Source organism: Carcharodon carcharias, chromosome 1, assembly GCF_017639515.1.
Source record: "Carcharodon carcharias isolate sCarCar2 chromosome 1, sCarCar2.pri, whole genome shotgun sequence".
NCBI lineage: Eukaryota > Metazoa > Chordata > Chondrichthyes > Lamniformes > Lamnidae > Carcharodon > Carcharodon carcharias.
In genome coordinates this window covers 235028263-235051063 of record NC_054467.1, presented here as the reverse complement: position 1 = coordinate 235051063, position 22801 = coordinate 235028263, and the positions used below count along the sequence as shown (strand labels likewise).

The following is a 22801-nucleotide window of genomic DNA, read 5'->3' as shown; positions in this document are numbered from 1 at the left end:
TATTCCAGAGTTATGCTTTCTCATTGTGCACCTGAGACCATTTTGCTGATGTGGACGTTTTACTTTGATTGTAACTTAAATGACTGGCACTTTTTCTCTTCTGCTTTTCAGTCTTTTACTAGTCAGTTCCTTTATTAGCATTAAAATACTTAGCATTATCTATTTGAATATTTCTCCTAAAATAGCAAAGTGAAAGATGGGGAAACCATTTTATTTTGTTTTTTTTTTAAATCATTCATTCATGGGATGTGGGCATTACTGGATAGGCCAGCATTTATGGCCCTTCCCTAACTGCCCTTGAGAAGGTGGTGGTGAGCTACCTCCTTTAACCGCTGTAGTCCATGTGGTGTAGGTACACACACAGCGCTGTTAGAGAGGGAGTGCCAGGATTTTGACCCAGCAACAGCGAAGAAAATTTGTTCTATTCCTTTTTGTTGTCATTCTTTCATTTGCTTGTGATACTTCCAGCTTTTGAGTCAGAAGGTTAAGTTCAAGTCCCACTCTACTGGTGGATTGCTATATTGGCACGTGTGGTTGTAGATGTTAAATTGAGGCCCCATTTATCTGATAGCATGAATGTGAAAGAGTCAATTGCATGTTGTTGAAGAATAGAGGGGAGCTCTCTTGGCCAACATCTATCCTGCAATCAACACCACTGAAACAGATCAACATCATCAGCAATTGGAATTTATATTGTACCATCCCAAGGCACTTCCCAAAGGTGTCATCTGAAAAATGGGACTGTGAGACAAAAAACAAGATGTTAGGAAATATGATTCCAAAGCTTTGTGCAAGAAGAGGTGGAGCAGTAAAGGGATTCAGGGATGGAATTCCAAAATGTGGAACGTAGGAGGCTGAAGGCAATGCAGCCAATGGTGGGGGTGAAAGTAGGGGGAGATTCATAAGAGGTCAGAGGACTGGAGAGTTCAGGATGGGTGGGTGGCAGGAGTGTTATATGGCTTGAAAATTTGCAGAGATATGCCGTGGTGAGGTTGAAAAGGGATTTTAAAAGGAGAAAGAGAAGCCATTGCTGGTGATGCGCTGGCTATGATTGAATAGGTAAGAGTGGATTAGCAGGTCATTTATCACATTGCTGTTTGTGGGACCTTGCTGTGTACATATTTGTCATGTTTGCCTACAGAACAGTAAGTACATTTCAGAAGTAATTCATTAACTGTGAAGTGATTTGCAACATACTGACACTGTGCTACTTAAATGCAAGCTATTACTTTTTTTTCCTCTGTCATGCACTTGTGGGCAAACATTTATTATTCTTTTTGTATCTTTTGACAAGGCCTAGATGATTCTCTATTTGGTAAACGAGGATTTCTGACTCCCTCTACTGCCAAGGACCACATGCTGGAATTATGGAAAAATGATGGTGAGTGCATTTAGGGGGAACTAATGAGAGTCAGGGAGGGAGGTAGAGAGAATTGCATTTTGTATAAAGAATCCTTCGCGAAGATGCTGGAGGTGGACAATTCTGATTGAAGAGTAAAGATGAATTTCTCTTTATGAATGCTGACATGCCTGCAATGCATTTTCAGATGTTTAGTGTTTACAGCCTTCCCTTTATGAATAGAAATAATAGTTATTCAGTGCTGAGGAGAAGAATCCATAGCAGAACTCCTCATTTTACATATACCTTGGCCTTATATCCATTTAAAGCTTGAGGTCATGCATTGTCCACTTGAAGTCTTCCATGACTAGTGAGCACCACGTGGTTGGTGCATTGTTAATCAAGCATATCGCATTTTCATTTAACCCATGTACAGTTATAGCTTTGATTATTTAATTAGAGCATTAGTGGTGCTGGTCTTCAGCTGAGGGCTTTTTCAGTCTGTATCTTAAGTGTGGTAACATTGACCTGGCTCAGTATTACTCTATTGGCTGATTTGAAGCAGGGTGTAGCAGAACTTCTGACCCTACCTCACCTGGAGAGATGAACAAGGCAGTGCGCAAAACTAATGAGGAGGTGGCAAAGAGTGCACTTAAGCATAGGAGTAGGAGTAGACGATAGGACCCTGCTCAGCCACTCATGGCTGACCTTTTGCACCAACTCCATTTTCCAAACCTATCATCATACCTCTTGATTCCCTTAGTGGCCAACTGTCTGCTGATCTCAATCTTGGACATGCTCAATCACTGAGCGTTCACAACTCTCTGGGGTACGTTACGACATGGCAGATGATGTGCGCCAGGAGGATCAAATCCACAAGAGAAACTTGGCCACACTATCACAACGATTTTGCAATTTGTATTTATTATGAAAAGAAAAGTGCACTGAATTCAGAAGTAATGAGTCCAGTGACTTAAAAAATTAAATTAAAATATTTATTAACAAAATAAAAAATTTCAAGCACATACATAAGACTACAATTACTTAACACTATAACAAATCCTAAAATTCCTAATTAACCCGACTCCTAATTACACATCGTCTTTAAGGTAACAATTCTAAATAGATTTTAGATTTAAAAAAAAAGCAAGTTAACACAGTACCCACTTGACAGTGGAATTCCAAATGGCTTTCTCCAGCTTTAGTTACTGGATACAACAGACTTATGCACAAATGGCTGGAAGCTTCTTCAAGGCTGTTTCTCACACTCCTATTAGATCTTACATGGCCCTCACCATTGCCTTTCATTCTCCTTTATTTTTGTTTCCCTCTATTTAATATGTAAATTCCATTGTTCCATATATCTTTGGAACTGTACCTTTTCAATAATATAAAAATTTGCCAATATTGTCAGTAACCTTTGGGGAAAAATAAACACACTCCTTAGTCTTGCTTATCTGGCTAGTTGTACAGGCTAACATCCCTTTGAAATCCATTACCTAAAATTGCCTATTCCCTTCACACTTTACATGCTAAAGCAGCATCCATGTTTACTCATTAGCATTTCAAGTACATTTCTACACCTAGCTTCTTTTGATAATTTCAAGCTTGCAGTCTGCTTGACTCCACGTGTAATTAAATCACACAGACAGAACCATCTACCCACATACCCGTAAACCTACCTTACAATAAACCAGAATAATATTATGAAAATTATTATACTTTCGTATCAGGTAGAGAATTCCAAAGATTTGCGATCTTCTGAGCAATGCTCCCTTTAAAATTTCATTGTGTGTGTCTGTTTTTTCAATGCGTTGTCCTTTTAAATTATGTTGAACATGGGTCAAGGTTTGCCTGGTACCTTCCAGGCTGTTGTGCATGCTTACAGCCTAGTGGGAACATTGCCTCTGAATGAAGAAATTCCTTCTCATCTCAGTTTTAAATGGCCAACCTCTTAACTCTGAGACTATAGCTCCTAGTTCTTAACTCTCCAGCCAGGGGAAGCAGCCAATTGACGGCTACTGCATCAAGTCTGTGCCCCTAAGTCTTCTAAGAATTTTATACCTTTCAATGAGAGGCCCTCATTCTTCTAACCTCCAGAGTTTATTAGTCCTGGGGAAGAGCTAAGGAAGACTAGAAGAAGTCAGGAGAGAGACATTGCACGTAGAGAGCCAAAACCAAAAATTGTGTAATTTCTTTGCAGTCAGATTGCACATTTATGTACATGGTTTTCAGCAAAACAAATGTTTGCCTTGCACTGAGTGGCACTGATTAAAATGAAATGTTTCTGATTAGTCCTCCAGTGGTAAATTTTATTTTGTGCGCTTCAAGGCCGGTAATATCCATGTTTGAGGAGTTGAACACTTTGCACTCTTTGTAGTGCAAAGAGCACCAAAGCCAGGGATGGTTCAAGGTGGGTTAAGTGTGTAGCTTCCTCTGGACTGTCCTTACAATCTGTCTTCCTATGCCGTTGAAATTCACCTACTTCCCAACCAACAATCCTCGTGGTCTGAAATTCCTAATTTTTAAAAAATTCTTTCATGGGATGTGGGTGTCACTGGCAGAGCCTGTGTTTGTTGCCCATCCCTAATCGCCCTTGAACTGAGTGACTTGCCACACCATTTCAGAGGGCAGTTAAGAGTTAACCACATTGCTGTGGATCTGGAGTCATATGTAGTCCAAACCAGGTAAGGATGGCAGATTAAAGCAAAATACTGCTGATGCTGGACATCTGAAACAAAAACAGAAAACGCTGGAAAAACTCAGCACCTGTACCTGTGGAGAGAAAGACAGAGTTAACGTTTTGAGTCTGTATGATTCTTCTTCAGAACTGAAGAAGCTCAGAGCTCTGAAGAAGGATGGCAGATTTTCTTCTCTAAAGAGCATTAGTGAACCATATGGGTTTTTACAACAATCGATGACAGGTTCATGGTCACTGTTACTGGGAGTGTGACCTAGACTTTGGTGTGCTGGCACAATTTAAGACTTTGCGGATGATAGTGTTATGAAATGTGAGGAAGATTGTGTATGACTTCAAATGGACATAAACTGGTTGGTGGAATTGTCGTACAGATGGCAGATGAAGTTCAATGCAGAAAAGTGTGAAGTGATTCATCTTGGTAGGAAGAACATGGAAAAACAATATTAAAGAAAGGGGACAACTTGAAAGGGCATGGTGGAGCAGAGGGTGTATACATAATGAGTTATGAATTCATAAATCATTGAAGTTTTAGGACAGGTTGAGAGACTGGTTAATAAAGCATATAATATCCTGAGCTTTATTGATAGAAGCATAGAGTATGAGAGCGAGGAGGTTATGGTGAATTTGTATAACTCACTAGTTCAGCCTCAGTTAAATTATTGCATCCATTTCTGCGCATCACACTTTAGGAAAGATGTGAAAGCGTTAGGGAGGTTATAGAAAAGATTCACGAGGATGGTTCCAGGGATGAGGGACTTCAGTTACGAAGATAGATTGGAGAAGTTAGAACTGTTTTCCTCAGAGAAAAGAACTTTGAGAGGAGATTTGAAGGAGGTATTCAAAATCATGAGGGGCCTGCACAGAGTAGATGGGGGACACTGTACCCTTTTGTGAGAGGATCAAGAATGAGAGGGCACAGAATTAAAGTAATTGGTAAAAGAAGCATCATTGATATGAGGAGAAACTTTTTTATGCAGCGGTTGGTTAGAGTTCGGAATGCTCTGCATGAGACTGTGGTGGAGGCAGGTCAATTGAAGCGTTCAAAAGGGAATTAGACTTACCTGAAATGGAAGAATTTGCAGGGTTACAGGGAGAAGGCGGGGGAATGGCACTAGGCGAATTGCTCATTCACGAGAACCGGTGTGGACACGATGGGCCAAATGGCCTCACGTGTTGTAACAATTCTGTGACTAGCTTTTCAATTCCAGATTTAAAAAAAAATTAACTGAATTTAAATGCCACCAGCTGCCTTGGTGGGATTTGAACCTGTGTCCCCAGAGCCTGGGCCTCTAAGTTGTTAGTCCAATGATGTTACCACTATCTCCCCCAAATTAGTGTTTGCAGTACGCATGTGCACCAAGAACTGGATTGGTATGTTCAGATTCAGCTCATGCAGGGCTCTTGGAGCAAGTGTAGAAAGGAGACATTCACATCATCAGTTTGAACTGGATTCAAACTTGCACCTTTTAAAGCTAATGCACTAATCTGTAATAAAAACAGAATTAACTGGAAAAACTCAGCAGGTCTGGCAACATCGGCGGAGAAGAAAATAGTTGACGTTTCGAGTCCTCATGACCCTCCGACAGAACTTGAGTTCGAGTCCAAGAAAGAGTTGAAATATAAGCTGGTTTAAGGTGTGTGGGGGAGGCGGAGAGAGAGAGAGAGAGAGAGAGAGAAGTGGAGGGGGTTGGTGTGGTTGTAGGGACAAACAAGCAGTGATAGAAGCAGATCATCAAAAGATGTCACCAACAACAGAACAAAAGAACACATAGGTGTTAAAGTTGATGATATTATCTAAACGAATGTGCTAATTAAGAATGGATGGTAGGGCACTCAAGGTATAGCTCTAGTGGGGGTGGGGAGAGCATAAAAGATTTTCCATTTCCCTCCTGGTGTTTGGCAAGGTGTTTACTAAAACCCGCTTTCACAGCCATATCTCCTTTCTCAGTGACTGTCTCCGTCTCCGACTTACCCCACGTGGATTTCAACTGAAATTCCACCCCTCATGTTTTGAACCCACCCAGGATTACAGGTATCTCCGGGACATGAAACATTTCTCGGACTGCTGTTCCCGTCACATTCTGAAATCCACACTCAGTGCCATGCGCCGCCATATGAACACACTCGACCTCTCCCTCCAGCAGCACCGCCGTACCCTTTTTCAAAGCTGCGCGTGCCCCCAGTTTCATTTTATTCTTCGTCTCATCCGACGCCTCAACAAGAAACTTTTTCTCTTTCTCTCAAGTGCTAAGGAACGCAAGCTCCAACAACTCATCGACACCAACACCCATCGAGGACCCTCCACCCCTGCCCGTCCCTCCGTCCCCACCCCATCTTCCAATCCCAGCCCCAGCCGTGTATTCATTATACCCCCTGACCTTCCCCTCTCCGATGCTGAACGTTCAGTGCTCAGCAAAGGACTTAGTTTCAGACCCTTACGCCCTCACCTCAATGAATTTCGGGCTCGGCGTGATGCTGAACTCTTCTTCCGCCGTCTTCGTCTCCGGGCTCACTTCTTTGGGCAGGAGTCCTCTCCCTATTCAACGCATCCTTTCACCCACCTCCAATATTCTCTCTCCACCTGGACCCCTCCCTCTGGATTCTTACCTTCTCTTGATCTTTTCATTGAGAACTGTCGGCGCGACATTAGTCGTCTCAATTTCTCTGCTCCTCTCACCCATTCTAACCTGTCTCTCTCTGAATTTATTGCACTCCATTCTCTCAGGTCCAACCCTGATATTGTCATCAAACCCGCTGACAAGGGTGGTGCTGTTGTCTGGCGCACTGACCTCTACCTCGCAGAGGCTGAGCGTCAACTCGCAGACACTTCCTCCTACCTCTCCCTGGACCATGACCCCACCACTGAACATCAAGCCATTGTTTCCAGGACTGTCACTGACCTCATCTCCTCTGGGGATCTTCCTCCCACAGCTTCCAACCTGATAGTCGCCCAACCTCGGACGGCCCGCTTCTATCTCCTACCCAAAATCCACAAACAGAACTGCCCCTGTAGACCGATCGTCTCAGCTTGCTCCTGCCCCACAGAACTCATTTCTCGTTATCTTGACTCCCTTCTTTCTCCCCTTGTCCAGTCCCTTCCCACCTACATCCGTGATTCCTCTGACACCTTACGTCACATCAACAATTTCCAGTTCCCTGGCCCCAACCGCTTCCTCTTCACCATGGACGTCCAATCCCTCTACACCTCCATCCCCCACCAGGATGGTCTGAGGGCCCTTAGCTTCTTCCACGAACAGAGGCCCGAACAATCCCCATCCACCACTACTCTCCTCCGTCTGGCTGAACTTGTTCTCACACTGAACAATTTCTCCTTAAACTCGTCTCACTTCCTCCAAATAAAAGGTGTGGCTATGGATACCCGCATGGGCCCCAGCTATGCCTGTCTCTTTATGGGGTATGTGGAACATTCCTTGTTCCAGTCCTACTCCTCCCCCCTTCCACAACTCTTTCTCCGGTACATCGATGATTACTTCGATGCTGCTTCATGCTCTCGTTGGGACTTGGAAAAATTTATTAATTTTGCTTCCAATCTCCACCCCTCCATCATTTTCACGTGGTCCATCTCTGACACTTCCCTTCCCTTCCTTGACCTCTCTGTCTCAATCTGTGGTGATAGACTGTCCACCAATATCCATTACAAACCCACCGACTCCCACAGCTACCTCGACTACAGCTCCTCACACCCCGCTTCCTGTAAGGACTCCATCCCATTCTGTCAATTCCTTCGCCTCCGTCGCATCTGTTCCGATGATGCTACCTTCAAAAACAGTTCCTCTGACATGTCCTCCTTCTTCCTTAACCGAGGTTTTCCACCCACGGTCATTGACAGGGCCCTCAACCGTGTCTGGCCCATCTCCCGTGCATCCACCCTCACACCTTCTCCTCCCTCCCAGAAACATGATAGGGTCCCCCTTGTCCTCACTTATCACCCCACCAGCCTCCGCATTCAAAGGATCATCCTCCGCCATTTCCGCCAACTCCAGCATGATGCCACCACCAAACACATCTTCCCTTCACCCCCCCTATCGGCATTCCGTAGGGATCGCTCTCTCCGGGACACCCTGGTCCACTCCTCCATCACCCCCTACTCCTCAACCCCCTCCTATGGCACCACCCCATGCCCACACAAAAGATGCAACACCTGCCCCTTCACTTCCTCTCTCCTCACCGTCCAAGGACCCAAACACTCCTTTCAAGTGAAGCAGCATTTCACTTTCACTTCCCCCAACGTATTCTACAGTATTCGTTGCTCCCAATGTGGTCTCCTCTACATTGGAGAGACCAAACGTAAACTGGGCGACCGCTTTGCAGAACACCTGCAGTCTGTCCGCAAGAATGACCCAAACCTCCCTGTCGCTTGCCATTTTAACACTCCACCCTGCTCTCTTGCCCACATGTCTGTCCTTGGCTTGCTGCATTGTTCCAGTGAAGCCCAACGCAAACTGGAGGAACAACACCTCATCTTCTGACTAGGCACTTTACAGCCTCCCGGACTGAATATTGAATTCAACAACTTTAGGTCTTGAGCTCCCTCCTCCATCCCCACCCCCTTTCTGTTTCCCCCTTCCTTTTGTTTTTTCCAATAAATTACATAGATATTTCTTTTCCCACCTATTTCTATTATTTTTAAATATTTTTAAATCTTTTATGCTCTCCCCACCCCCACTAGAGCTATACCTTGAGTGCCCTACCATCTATTCTTAATTAGCACATTCGTTTAGATAATATCACCAACTTTAACACCTATGTGTTCTTTTGTTCTGTTGTTGGTGACATATTTTGATGATCTGCTTCTATCACTGCTTGTTTGTCCCTACAACCACACCAACCCCCTCCACTTTTCTCTCTCTCTCTCTCTCCGCCTCCCCCACACACCTTAAACCAGCTTATATTTCAACTCTTTCTTGGACTCGAACTCAAGTTCTGTCGGAGGGTCATGAGGACTCGAAACGTCAACTCTTTTCTTCTCCGCCGATGCTGCCAGACCTGCTGAGTTTTTCCAGGTAATTCTGTTTTTGTTTTGGATTTCCAGCATCTGCAGTTTTTTTGTTTTTAGCACTAATCTGTAATGTTGTGCAAACAAGGCAGGTGGACTGTTAATAGACATAAGACTGAAATTGAAGTGTGACTTTAGAAATTCGAAAGCAATTTTATTGAAAATCCTTTGACAGTTTCTGATGCTCATACCAAGAAAGCCCAGTGAAACAATGGTATATGCAAAATATTCATATATCCTTCATTAAAACCAATCCATTACTTCTATTAGGTTTCTTCCTGAAATATCTATTTCCTAGCTTGAGAATACACCAAAATACAAAGACCAGCTGGAACCTGGACATGTTTTTCCTCGATGTTATTGTCGTACCTCCTTCCAGGTAAGATTGCTTCAAAGGGACAATTTGACCTGCCAATTTGGTTATAATATCTTAAAGTGGTAACTTAATTTAACTGTTTTCATATATAAAAAAATAGCTGCATGCCCACAGAGCTGTTTGTAACTTTTGAAGTTAGTTTTAGTGACGAAGAGGAACCTTTCTTTTGGTCTCAGTATAAAATGCCACAAAAGATTTTCAGCATCCTTTTAAGTTCCTATGTAGCATTATTCCTTCTTTTTTACAATTGGTAGGTTTCGTCCAATTAATCGGCTTGGAGACCAGATGTTCACCAATGGTCAAACGGTTAATCTACAAGCAGTGATGAAAGATGTTCAAGTGATGCACAAGCTCCTGGCTTTAATGGCACAGGAGCAGATCAAGACAGTGCAGTCCATTCAGACTGAGGAGATATTAAAGACGCCAGTTGTAAGAATACAGACTTTTTTTTAAGTTTGTCTAAATAAATGGAGGAGTGGTATTAATTGGCAATCAAGCGGGCTGCTTTGAAAATTAGGGATTGGTTATTAAGTCCATTTTAACTACAGCTGTACGACTTTGCACTGTGCACTGGTGGAACAGTACCGTGACTTGTGTATAACAGGACTTGTGGCCCAATGTGTCAAATCCACACGAGATCCTAACTTTTTGATAGCTGGAGCTAGCTATTATTGACATTAGTATTGTTGGATGTTTGACATCTTCTTTTCTTTCAAGGCTGTCAGCAGTATCAAGTCTGATGCTGAGTTCAAATGGTAACCTCATTACAAATATATTGTGTTTCTACACATAAAATAAGAATTGGAACAGGAGTTGGCCACGTGACTCCACAAGCCTGTTCTGCCATTCACTATGATCGTGGGTACTTTCCCACCCTCTCTCCATATCTGTTGATTCCCTAAGGGATCAAAAATGTGTCTATCTCAGTCTTGAAGATGCTTAACAATGGTCCATCCACAACCCATTGGCGTAGAGTTCCAAAGGTTCAGAACCATTCTCCTCATCTCAGTCCTGAATGATCATCCCTTGATCCTGAGTCTGTGCCTCCATGCCCTAGATTCCCCTCTGTCAGGTGAGAACAACCTCCTCAGTGTCTACCCTGTCAAGTCTCTTTCAGGACCTTTGTATGCTTCAATGAGATCAGCCGTATTTCTTCTAAACTCCAGAGACAATAGACCCAATTTACTCAATCTCTCCTCATAGGGTAACCCTCTCATCCCAGGGACCAACCTTTGCTGTACCACTTCCAATGCAAGTATACCCTTTAAATATGGAACCAAAACTGCACACCGTATTTCAGAAGTGGTCTCACCAAAGCCCTGTACAACTGCAGCAAGACTTCTTGATTTTTGTACTCCAATCCCCTTGCAATAAAGGCCAACCCCGTTTGCCTTCCTAAGTGCTTGCTGTACCTGCATTTCAGTCTCCTGAAAATCAGCATTGAAAAGGTTCACACCTAAAAAAAAATTCTGCTTTTCTATTCCTATTACCAAAGTGAATCTCACACTTGCCCATATTTTACTGCATCTGCCAATTTGTTCCCACTCACTTAATCTGTCTACATCTCTTTGCAGCCTTTTTGTGTCCTCACAGCTTATATTCCAACCTAGCTTTGTATTGTCAGCAGACATTAATCTCAGTATCGTTTTCTAAGTGATTAATATAGATTGTAAATAACTAAGGCAGCATTCCACTAGTTATAGGTCACGAACTTTAAAATGCCTGTTTGTCCCTACTCTCAATCCCTGTTCTTTAATTAATCTTCAATACATACTAATATATTACCTCCAGCAGTTAATAAAGCATATAGTATCTTAGGCTTTATTAATAGGAGCATTGAGTACAAGAGTAAGGAGGTCATATTGAACTTGTATAAGACACTAGTTAGGCCTCATCTGGAGTACTGTGTCCAGTCCTGGGTGCCATACTTGAGGAAGGATGTGAAGGTATTGGAGGGAGTACAGAGGAGATTCACAAGAATGATTCCTGGGATGAAGAGCTGTAGCTATGAAGATAGATTGGAGAGGTTGGGACTCTTTTCTTTGGAGAAAAGAAGGGTGAGAGGAGACTTGATGGAGGTATTCAAGATCCTGAGGGTTATGGACAGGGTAAATAGTGAGGAAACTGTTCCCACTCAAGAGAACATCAAGAACTAGAGGGCACAGATTCAAAATAATTGGCAACAGGAGTAATTGTGATGTGAGGAAAAATATTTTCACCCAGAGGATGGTTGGAGTTTGGAAAAAACTTCCTGAGAGGGTGGTGGAGGCAGGTTCGATTGAGATATTCGAAAGGGAATTGGATTATCATCTGAAAAGAAATAAAGTGCAAGGTTACAGGGATAAAACAGGGGAGTGGGACTAGGTAGAATGCTCTTTCAGGGAGCCAGTGCAGACTCGCTGAATGGCCTCCTTCTGCATTGTAGGGATACTGTGAACTCTATGTGCTGGATTTTACAGAGTGCCATATTCCCGGTCACCCATTTTCCCCTCCCCCGCCCCACCAGACTAAAAAGCTGGTAGGGAATCCGCCCACCAAAAAACCAGCTGCCCCACGGCCATTTTACACTGGAAGCAGCGTTAATTGCGTAAGGTCAAGAATTCTGCCCACCATCTGGGGAGGAAATCATGCCTTGGAGGGGTGCAGGCCAATCCGATTGGCCAGTAGCTCTGTAGTCTGAACTGCACCAAGTTCAGCAGTGACCGCTGCTGGGACCTGAATAAAATGAGGTTATGGAGCCAGGCTCCAACTAAGAATCGGCAAGGCCTGGCTGACAGACTTCAGCAACGGTGGTTGGGGGGTTGTGGGAGGGGATGGTGCTGGGCTTGAGAGGCCACAGGGGATTAAGGGTGGGGGGGTGGGGGATTATGACCTTCGACGGTTGGGTGCTTCCGATGGGCACAGAGAGCCCTCAAAGGAGGTTCAGCCTCTCCCTTGCCCAACACCACCCCGCACTGTAAAAGCTGGCAGGCTAGCCACCTGGTATGGGTCTCCCCCTCCTGTGGGTAAAATAGCAGTGGTGGTGGAATAAGACACTTAATTGGCCATTAGTAAGGCCTCAATCGGCCCAAGGGCGGGTGGGGCTGCCTGATGTCTTCCCTGCCCACTGTAAAATGGGAGAAATGTCAGAGAAGGGATGTGAGGTCACGTGCTTGCTGGCAGAGGCTGTAAAATCCAGCCTCATGGGCCCTTACCCTGGCACCTTATTGAATGTTTTTTGGAAATCCAAGTATATCACACCTACTACTCATCTTTATCAACATCTTTAAAATGCTTTAGCTCCTGTTACTTGAGATATCTTTTTGCCTAATTTGGCCTGTCCCACTCTCTCATGCAGACACACACACAGAGAGAGAGAGAGAGACACACACATACACACACACAAACGCACATACCATATTCTACACACTACACATCACGCCGCATGCCACACATCACGCCACACACATACCCCCCAGGAGGGAACATTTTCTGTTTGTTCTGGGTAATAAATCCACAAAAGAGTGATGAAAACCTCCCCTAATACATTTGCATCCTTTCCGACAGTTGTGATGAAAGGTTGCCCCAGCTGTCTGTCGCGCGTAGGTGCAGCTAGCTGATCTCAGCTGGAGGAGACAGGAGTTAGCTGCAGTTGGCTTCAATGCTTCTCAAGGAAACAGAAAATGGTCAGTGTTCTCGACCCTGATCTGCATTCACTGATGTCTGATGGCAGTGTGTGCGCTTGTCCGTCAAGTGGGGTCACAGTTGGGGTCTGCTGTTTTACTGCTCACAGTCTGAACATCACTATCAAGGCTCTCGCAAAGAATGGCCATTTGGATGAGGTGAGCGAGAGGCTGACAGACAAAGAAGCATGTGTGCACAGCAGAGAAACTATGGTGTGATAGCAAAAAATAAACTGCAGATGCTGGAAATCTGAAATTAAAACAGATGGAAACACTCAGCAGATCTGGCAGCATCTGTGGAGGGAGCTAACGTTTCAGGTTGATGACCTTCCGCCAGAGAAGTACAGCCTTCACTATAAACATTGTTTGCTGAACTTTCAGGCAGAAGACACGCCAGCCAGGGTGGACCTTGCCTTCTTAGCTGGCATTCCTGGGCAGACGCTGACTGACAAACTGTACAATGCCTGGATACACCTTCAAAGCCACGTCAATATTGTTTTTGACAGCGATATGGACAAACTGATTACGGACAAGTTTCCAGGCATCCGTCAGGTATGCTATAATTTGAAGCGATAGTTGCATTCTATCTTGCTCTACCTTGCTCCTTTAATTGCATTGCTTGTACAAAATGTGACGTTAGATTTTTAAAAAATACTTAATTACAAAAGCTTCCCCCAACAGATGTGTTGCTTCAGGCTGCAGTAGTCTGTTAATGTTGGTGACTGTAGCTATCAAAAGCTGGACACGCCACTGTTGCAGCTTTTAAAATTTACCATTAAAGCACAAAGAAATATAAAGATTATTATCAAGCCATTTGGCGCAGATAAATTGGTTGACACTTTCAGGCGAAAGTTAAGATAGTAATGGCCGGTATTTTAAATAAAGAAAGGTACCTGGACAAAAATTAACAACCCTTTGTGCTGTTTCATGTGAAATATTTTTGTTAAGATGCTGAGTAATCCGACACACAAAGCTTTGATGTACCTTGAAAAGTGAATCTGCATTACGTGCTCCCTGTCTTTTTTTTAGAATTAGGGACAGAATTTTACGGTAGCGGGATTTTACGTTCCCACCAAAGTCTAGAATGGCACGCTGCATTTTACAGCCTCGTCCCTGGCACAACGGGACTGTAAAATTCTGGCCTAGGTGTTCGTAGGAATCTCGTCTTGAATAATAAGCTGGACGCCATTGCGTTTAAGTCAAATAAACAAGGATGGCTCCAGCTGTTTGTGTCAGCTGATCTTTGCTGGGGAAGCAACCAATGGGGCGCTGCAGTTATCCCCCAGTAGTCCCCAGGAAATGAAGTGGAGAAGCAGCCTGCCGCCTTCATGCACATTCACTGGTCCCTGCTGCTAGTGTGTGTCCATGGACAGTGGGTAATGACAGGATCCTGTCCGCTGTCTCCCTGTGCCATGTTTGAACTTAACGGTCCAGGCTTAACGGTGTAAAGAATGCCGGTTGGTTCGAGCACCAGAGGCACCGGAACCATATCCAGCTTCGTTAGAGATGGTCCTGAGGTTAGCAGCAAAGTAAAACCAAATTCATGGATTTACAATTTTATTTCACATTCCCTTCGGAGTAGAAGAGTGGATTGGATGAAATTTTGCGTTTCGAGATCTTTGTGTGGGTGAACAAACGTGTGCTGAGATATCCTTTCTCTAAAGATCTCCCCTTTTCTTAAACTTAGATCCTGGAAAAGAAGGACGGTCTGTTCCGCAAGCACATGATGGGAAAACGTGTGGATTATGCAGCCCGATCAGTCATCTGCCCTGACATGTACATTAATACTAATGAGATTGGTATCCCAATGGTAAAAATCTTTACTTATTTAGATGTGTTCTAGTAAATAAGCAAGGGTAGATAATCTTATGGCACGATAGGTTTATTTGTGGGTTAAGAGGTGTGGGGTAAGAATAGATTAGGATTGTCCAGTACTATAAGACCATAAGACATAGGAGCAGAAATTAGGCCATTTGGCCCATTGAGTCTGCTCCGCCATTCAATCATGGCTGATAAGTTTCTCAACCCCATTCTCCCACCTTCGCCCCGTAACCTTTGATCCCCTTACCAATCAAGAACCTATCAATCTCGGTCTTGAAAACACTCAATGACCTGGCCTCCACAGCCTTCTGTGGCAATGAATTCCATAGATTCACCATTCTCTGGCTAAAGAAGTTTCTCCTCATCTCTTCTAAAAGTTCTTCCCTTTACTCTGAGGCTGTACCCTCGTGTCCTAGTCTCTCCTACTAATGGAAACATCTTCCCCATGTCCACTCTATCCAGGCCTTTCATTATCCTGTAAATTTCAATCAAATCCCCCCTCATCCTTCTAAACTCCATTGAGTATAGATCCAGAGTCCTCAAACGTTCCTCATATGTTAAGCCTTTCATTCCTGGGATCGTTCTCGTGAACCTCCTCTGGACCCTCTCCAGGGCTAGAACATCCTTCCTGAGGTATGGGGCCCAAAATTGCTCACAATATTCTAAATGTGGTCTGACCAGAGCCTTATAAAGCCTCAGCAGCACATCCCTGCTTTTATAGTCTAGTCCTCTCGAAATAAATGCCAACATTGCATTTGCCTTCCTAACTATCGACTCAACCTGCAAGTTAACCTTAAGAGAATCCTGGACTAGGACTCCCAAGTCCCTTTGCACTCCAGATTTCTGAATTCTCTCCCCATTTAGAAAATAGTCTATGCCTCTATTCTTCCTACCAAAGTGCATGACCTCACACTTCCCCATGTTGTATTCCATCTGCCACTTCTTTGCCCATTCTCCTAACCTGTCCAAATCCTTCTGCAGCCTCCCCGCCTCCTCAATACTACCTGTCCCTCCACCTATCTTTGTATTATCTGCAAATTTAGCCAGGATGCCCTCAGTTCCTTCATCTAGATCAATAATGTATAAAGTGAAAAGTTGTGGTCCCAACACTGACCCCTGCGGAACTCCACTAGTCACCGGCTGCCATCCTGAGAAGGACCCCCTTATCCCCACTCTCTGCCTCCTGCCAGACAGCCAATCTTCTACCCATGCTAGTACCTTGCCTCTAACACCATGAGCTCTTATCTTACTGAGCAGCCTCCTGTGCGGCACCTTGTCAAAGACCTTCTGGAAGTCCAAGTAGATAACATCCATTGGCTCTCCTTTGTCTAACCTACTCGTTACCTCCTCAAAGCATTCTATCATATTTGTCAGGCATGACCTCCCCTTGATGAAACCATGCTGACTTTGCCCTATTTTACCATGCACTTCCAAGTATTCTGAAATCTCATCCTTAATAATGGACTCTAAAATCTTAGCAAAGACCGAGGTCAGGCTAATCGGCCTGTAATTTCCCTGTAATTTGCTTCACTCCCTTCTTAAACAGGGGGGTTACATTAGCCATTTTCCAGTCCTTTGGGACCTCCCTGACTCCAGTGATTCCTGAAAGATCACCACTATCGCCTCCATTATCTCTTCAGCTATTTCCTTCAGAACTCTGAGGTGTAATCCATCTGGTCCAGGTGATTTATCCACCTTCAGACTTTTCAGTTTTCCTAGCACCTTCTCCTTGGTAATGGCCACCATACTCACCTCTGCCCCCCGACTCTCTTGAACTTTGGGGATGTTCCTTGTGTCTTCCACCGTGAAGACTGATGCAAAGTATCTATTCAGTTCCTCCGCCATTCCTTTGTTCCCCACTTCTACTTATGCAGTGCCATTTTTCAGCGGCCCAATGTCCACTTTTGCCTCTCCTACCCTTTATATATCTAAAAAAACTCTTGAAATCTTCTTTTATATTACTGGCTAGTTTACCCTCATATTTTAATCTTCTCCCTCATTTCTTTTTTAGTTGTCCTCTCTTGGTCTTTGTAGGCTTCCCAATCCCCTGGTTTCCCACTGCTCTTCACCGCATTGTATGCTTTCTCCTTAGCCTTTATGCTGTCCCTGACTTCCCTTGTCAGCCATGGTTGCCTCGTCCTTCCTTTAGTATGCTTCTTCTTCCTAGGGATGAATTTTTGCTGTGTCTCCCAAATTACTCCCAGAACATTTGTGTACTGTAAAGAAATATAAGATATATTTATGAGAAGAAGCCAAAGGTTTTTTTTCTGCTTTTAATGAAAAACGTAAATTGCAGAGGATGGTTTCGATCCATCCACCTTTGGGTTATGGGCCCAGCAGGCTTCCGCTGCGCCATTCTGCTACATGAACCAGATTGCTTATTTCCAGTTTTCTTGGAAAACAGACGGAAGTGTGGAACATGATCTGAAAATACTGGAAAAACATTCTATCTATAAAAGATAAATCTTGATTTCATTTGGCCACCATAAACCAGTCTCTCAAAATATCACACATGTAAACTAAATTGAAATGCCACTAGAGGGAGCTCTGCCACCCTGCTCGGTTATGAGAAACAGAAGATTGTGAAGAATTTATTATCAAAACTTAACATTCTGGTGCTCTGACTCTTCTAAATAGCATCCAGCTGCTCTTTGAAAGTCCACGGTCTTTGTCTCTCTGCTTACCGCAACCCAGAAATATTCTCAAATATCTAATGCTTTTGGAATGAAGAAGTTCTTTTAAACAGCACTGAAATTTGCGTTTTGCTGGTTTGAATTTGTATCTTCGTGTCCTGCCTTCCAACCTTAATTTGAAGAATGGTTTTGGACTATTTTATTTAAAACTCAATGCTTCATAGAACTCTTCAGTCAATTCAGTTTGCCCCACATGACGTCAAGAAACGGCTGAGTGCACTGAACACAGCAAAGATTGTGGACCCTGACACCTTGCTGGCTGTAGTAATGGTGTCCTGTGCTCCACAACTAGCCATGCCTTAACTAAATTGTTCCAGCACAGTTACAACATAAATGGCCTGGCTATGCCCTGACCACAAAAAAAGGAGGACAAATCTAACCTGGGAAGTTGCCACCCCATCGACCTGCTCTCAATCATCAGCGCAGTAACAGAAGGGGTCGTCAGCAGTATTAAGTGGCACTTATTCCTGCACTTAGACGCTCAGTTTGGGCTCCATTAGGACCACTCAGTTCCAGACCCCATTTCTGTCCTGGTCCAATCATGGAGCTGAATTCTAGAAGCGACATCAAGGCAGCATTCAATAATTTGTAACAACAAGGAGCTTTAAAGAAACTCTCCAGAGGGTGAGTCATACTTGGCACAAAGGAAGATAGTGATGCTTATTTGAAGCCAATTATCTCAGTCCCAGGACATCGCTGCATGAACAGTGCTCAGGATAGTGTCTTAGGCCCGTCCATCTTCAGCTGCTTCATCAATGACCTTCCCTCCATCATAAAGTCAAAAGTTCAATGATGATTGCACAAATTTTAGATCGATTGGCAATTTCTTAGATATTGAAGCAGCCCGTGTCCATATACAATAGGATCTGGACAACATTCAGGCTTAGGCTGATAAATGGTAAATGACATTAGTGCCACACAAGTGCCAGACAACAAGAAAGAATCTAACCATCTCCCCTTGATGTTCAAAGGCACTATCATCACTGAGACACTCATCATTTTCCTGGGGTCCCCAGTTACCAGAAGCTCAACTGGATTAGCTACATAAATGACTCCAAGAGTAGGACAGAGGCTGGGAATTCTGTGAGAACTGACTCCTCAAAGCCTGTCCACCATCGGCAAGGCACAAGTCAGGAGTGTGATGGAATGCTCTCCAATTGTCTGGATGAGCGTAGCTCCAACCACACTTAAGAGGCTCCACACCATCTAGGACAAAGCAGCCACCTTGATTGGCACTCATCCACTGGATTAAATGTTGCTGCCTCCATCACTGGCCTCACCAATACTTATTCAGCAGTATCACCCAAACCTGCGACCTCACCGCCTCGAAGGACAAGGGCAAAAAGTGCAAAGGGCAAGGGAACCTTTAGTTCTGATATGCAGACCTTACATATAAATTAGAAACAACAAAAGCCCAGTGAGTCATTTCCCCAGATCATGTTGAGCTAGACTTGATATCTTCCCAATATTAAACTGAAGCCTCAACTGGTTGTACGGGTGGATGTAAACGGTGGGTATGAGAAGCAGGGAGCCTCCTAGCCAACATTCATTCCTGCACCAACCTGTTGAGCCATCAACAAAAGAACTTCAACTGGTCCTTTTATCTCATTGCTGTTTGTGTGATCTTGCAGTGTGCATATTGGCTGTCATATTTGCCTACCAAACTGTGGTAATTCCACTTCAAAAACAAAGTTAATTTTGAACAGCTGCTTGCTACTACAGAATTTGAATATTCCTAAAAAGAGAGACATGTTGATGAAGCTTTTCATCTTGCACTCATCAGGACAGACACAAGAATGTCAAATTTCAAACAAACAAGAAAAGGGTGTTAATTGGTTGGCAAGCCGACTCTGATCAGGTTCCCTGTTGCTTTCTCCATCACCTCAGCCAATCAGAGTCAACTTTCCAACCAATCGGCACCTTTTTTCCTGTAGTATATATTACTACGTATGAAATTTGGCCGCCTTGTGTTTGTCCTGATGAGTGCAAAATGAAAAACTTCAGCAACATGTCTGTCTGTTCAGCAATATCCAAGTTAATTTTAGTTCAGTTAGAAGTATTCAATACAGAACTTTGCCAAAAGGTTTGTGGAAGCCCAAGAAACTAACACATTGGACGGGGTGTGTAAACATAATATGTCAATTTTAAGTTGTAACTGCTTTAAAGAAATTGAAGAGATTTGCAATTCCAGATGTTATTCCTGTTTAGGTTGCAAGGCCTGTAGATGCTCATGCGTGGACAGGTCCTTATAACACAGCTGAGTGCCTGAAAGCTTTGAAGATGATGCCAAATCCTGAAGACGTTTAAGATGGAGTATTGTCTCACCCGGTTCATGCTAACATGATTTACATAGTGGAAGCTAAAACCGTTTGAATTAGGCCGTCGAAAGTCTCCACTTTCCGTTTGTCTCCCGTGGTTGTTAACAGTGTGAACAGCTCACTGAAGCTGCACCAAGTCTCTATTGGCTGTCACATTGTTACCAACTACAGGAGACAGTGGGAATGTAGAAACTTTGATCAGCTTCAGTCAGCTACTTATGGAATTGCTTGAGAAAGCCAGTGTGTATGCAATTTGTTTTAAGCAGCTCCTTTGTAATTAATGCCTATGCTGATGGCAGATAGTTAGGACCATTTGTCTGATATAGGCTGCTGTTCGTGATAAGAGTAGGTGATGGGAGTGTTGGGAACTTGTCTGCAGGCATGGGCCTATGGGTGTGTCTGCGGGTGTGGGCCTGTAGGCGTGCACGCCTGTGTGTGTGTGTGTTCGTGTTCACCTGTCAGTGTGTGAGTCTGTATTTTGCAGCCACCAAGTAAAGTACTGACTTTTATTACAAGGTTTTTGCTACAAAGCTGACCTATCCTCAGCCAGTGACACCGTGGAATGTGCAGGAGCTGAGGCAAGCGGTGTTAAATGGGCCAAATACACATCCTGGGGCTTCAATGATAATCAACAAAGATGGATCTCGTACTATTCTGAGTGCCGCCAGTCCAACCCAGAGAGAGGCCATCGCCAAACAACTGCTAACACCTAGTACTGGAGAACAGAACATGGGGATGAAAATTGTAAGTTGAGGCCATTGGCAGTTCAAGCTGGATAAATGTTTGGATTATTCCTTTTGCATAAAATGACACTTGAGTACAAATAAGTTAATAATCAAACAGAAAATGCTGGAAATATTCAGCAGGTCTGGCAGCATGTGTGGAGAGGGAAACATTTAGTTAACATTTCAGGTCGATGACCTTTCTTCAGAACTGAGGAAAGATAGAAGTGTCATGGGCTTTGAGCAAATGAATGGGGGAGGAAGAACAAAGGGGAAGATCTGTGACAGGATGGAGAGAAGAACAAATTAAATGACAAACGGACGGTGCAAGGCCAAAGGGACTGGTTTAGGGACAAGTAAAGAAACAAAAGAAGTGTCTAGAGGAGATGTGAATGGCAGGATAGCTGTCATCCAAACACAAAGTAAAGGAACCAGGAGAGAAACAGGAGGAAAAAAAAACAAACAGGAAAGAAACACAGAGCAAAAAGGGGGCAGGGGTTATAAGCTCAAATTGTTGAACTCCATGTTGAATTCAGAAGGCTGTAGAGTTTCAGGTTGAAAGATGAGGTGCTGTTCCTTGAGCTTGCATTGTGCTTCATGGGAACACTGTAGCAGATCAAGGACAGAAAGGTCAGAGGGGGAGCAAAGTGGAGAATTGAAATGACAGGCGAGTGGAAATTTGGGTTCATGTTTGTGGACTGAACTTAAGTGTTCCACACAGGGGTGAGTTTTAGGAGCCTTTGAACATTGTTGGGAGCTGGGATAGTGTGTTGGGGAACTGAGGTCAGCCTTCTAACTGGCCCATCCACACTCCTCATGAACTCCAGGCCAGCTCGCAAACTGCACTGTGAGCCTGAGCCCGATCCCAGTGTGTAAAAACAAAATGGGCATGTGAACTCATACGTAGGTTGAATGCACAGCTTGCAATCCGCAATGTGCATGTCAGTATTTCCCAAGCTCAGAGGGAGATTCGGCCCAGTGGGCCAAATGGCCTCCTGTGCTGTAACCATTCGATGGTTTTATTTATTTTTTCCTCTCCTCTCTTCCTGGTTGTTACATTGCTGGTTGATCTCACATCGCATTGCTTAGCATTCATTTGGAACGTGGACAGATTTGGACAGCTGAGCTTTTTCTCTTCCATTCTGTGCTGGTATTTGTGGGGCTGTTAGAATCTCTCCAGGCAAGGCAGGATATTCAAAGCTGAGCTTTATGCAGAGCTGCAGGAATGTGGTATTTGGTATGTAAGAGGAAACTGAGCTTTAGCTATGGAGAGGATGTGGAATATCCGAAATAGTGAGGCCAAGAACATGAATGGATCCAATGGCCTGGAACCATCAAAGACAAGAGCTGTATCTGCCAGTTGTGCTTAAATCTAATGTGTCAATATAACTTAATAAAACAGTGAAGTGATATAATATTTGATATAATTTTGAAAGGTGTGCCGGCATATTAAGAACGGAGATGTTCTATTGCTGAACCGCCAGCCAACTTTGCACAGGCCCTCCATACAGGCCCATCGGGCCCGGATCCTCCCAGGAGAGAAGGTCCTCCGGCTTCACTATGCGAACTGTAAAGCCTACAACGCTGACTTTGATGGTGATGAAATGAACGCACACTTCCCACAGAATGAACTTGGCCGAGCAGAGGCCTATGTGATTGCCAGTACTGACGAACAGTATTTGGTTCCCAAGGCAAGTACATAAAATCAGCAGATAAAGACAGGAAAATTATCCTGCTTTTCCTTCAGAATGAAAAAGTAACATCTTTCAGTGTGATTACCATACAACTCCCCATCCTTCCCTTTTTCTTTTTTGCATCTTATCACTGATTCTCAGAGGCAGTGATTCATGGCCTGGGCTTTCGGTTTATACGTGCTGGCAGTCCTTCTGTATCTGGCTGAAGTGACCACTCCTAATGTGTCCTAATGGAGAATATAGGCAGATTTTTCTACTGAGTGTGGGGATACCAGCTGAGGACCTCAATGTCCTGGACAGCCTGTAGCACACTGAACTAGGACCAGCGCACGATGAGTTAAAACAGCTTTTTGCTGAACGTGGGATTGTGAAGGGATGCAGGGAACAGGCATCTCCACAGATGGAAAATGACGCACTGTGTGAAAGTAAACACTTAGCAGTGTCACTAATGGCCTGAA

The 22801-nt window shown here is 43.9% G+C and overlaps 1 protein-coding gene across 1 annotated transcript in view; it reads left to right on the top strand.

Annotated features, from left to right (window-relative positions):
- The window catches only part of polr1a (RNA polymerase I subunit A), a 170458-nt gene that overhangs the window by 18949 nt on the left and 128708 nt on the right, over nt 1-22801 (top strand). The window contains exons 7-13 of the mRNA XM_041192484.1: nt 1295-1381; nt 9328-9436; nt 9688-9862; nt 13477-13647; nt 14783-14905; nt 20444-20671; nt 22086-22340. Of these exons, the coding sequence (XP_041048418.1) occupies nt 1295-1381; nt 9328-9436; nt 9688-9862; nt 13477-13647; nt 14783-14905; nt 20444-20671; nt 22086-22340 (1148 nt within the window). The remainder of the gene's footprint in view (nt 1-1294; nt 1382-9327; nt 9437-9687; nt 9863-13476; nt 13648-14782; nt 14906-20443; nt 20672-22085; nt 22341-22801) is intronic.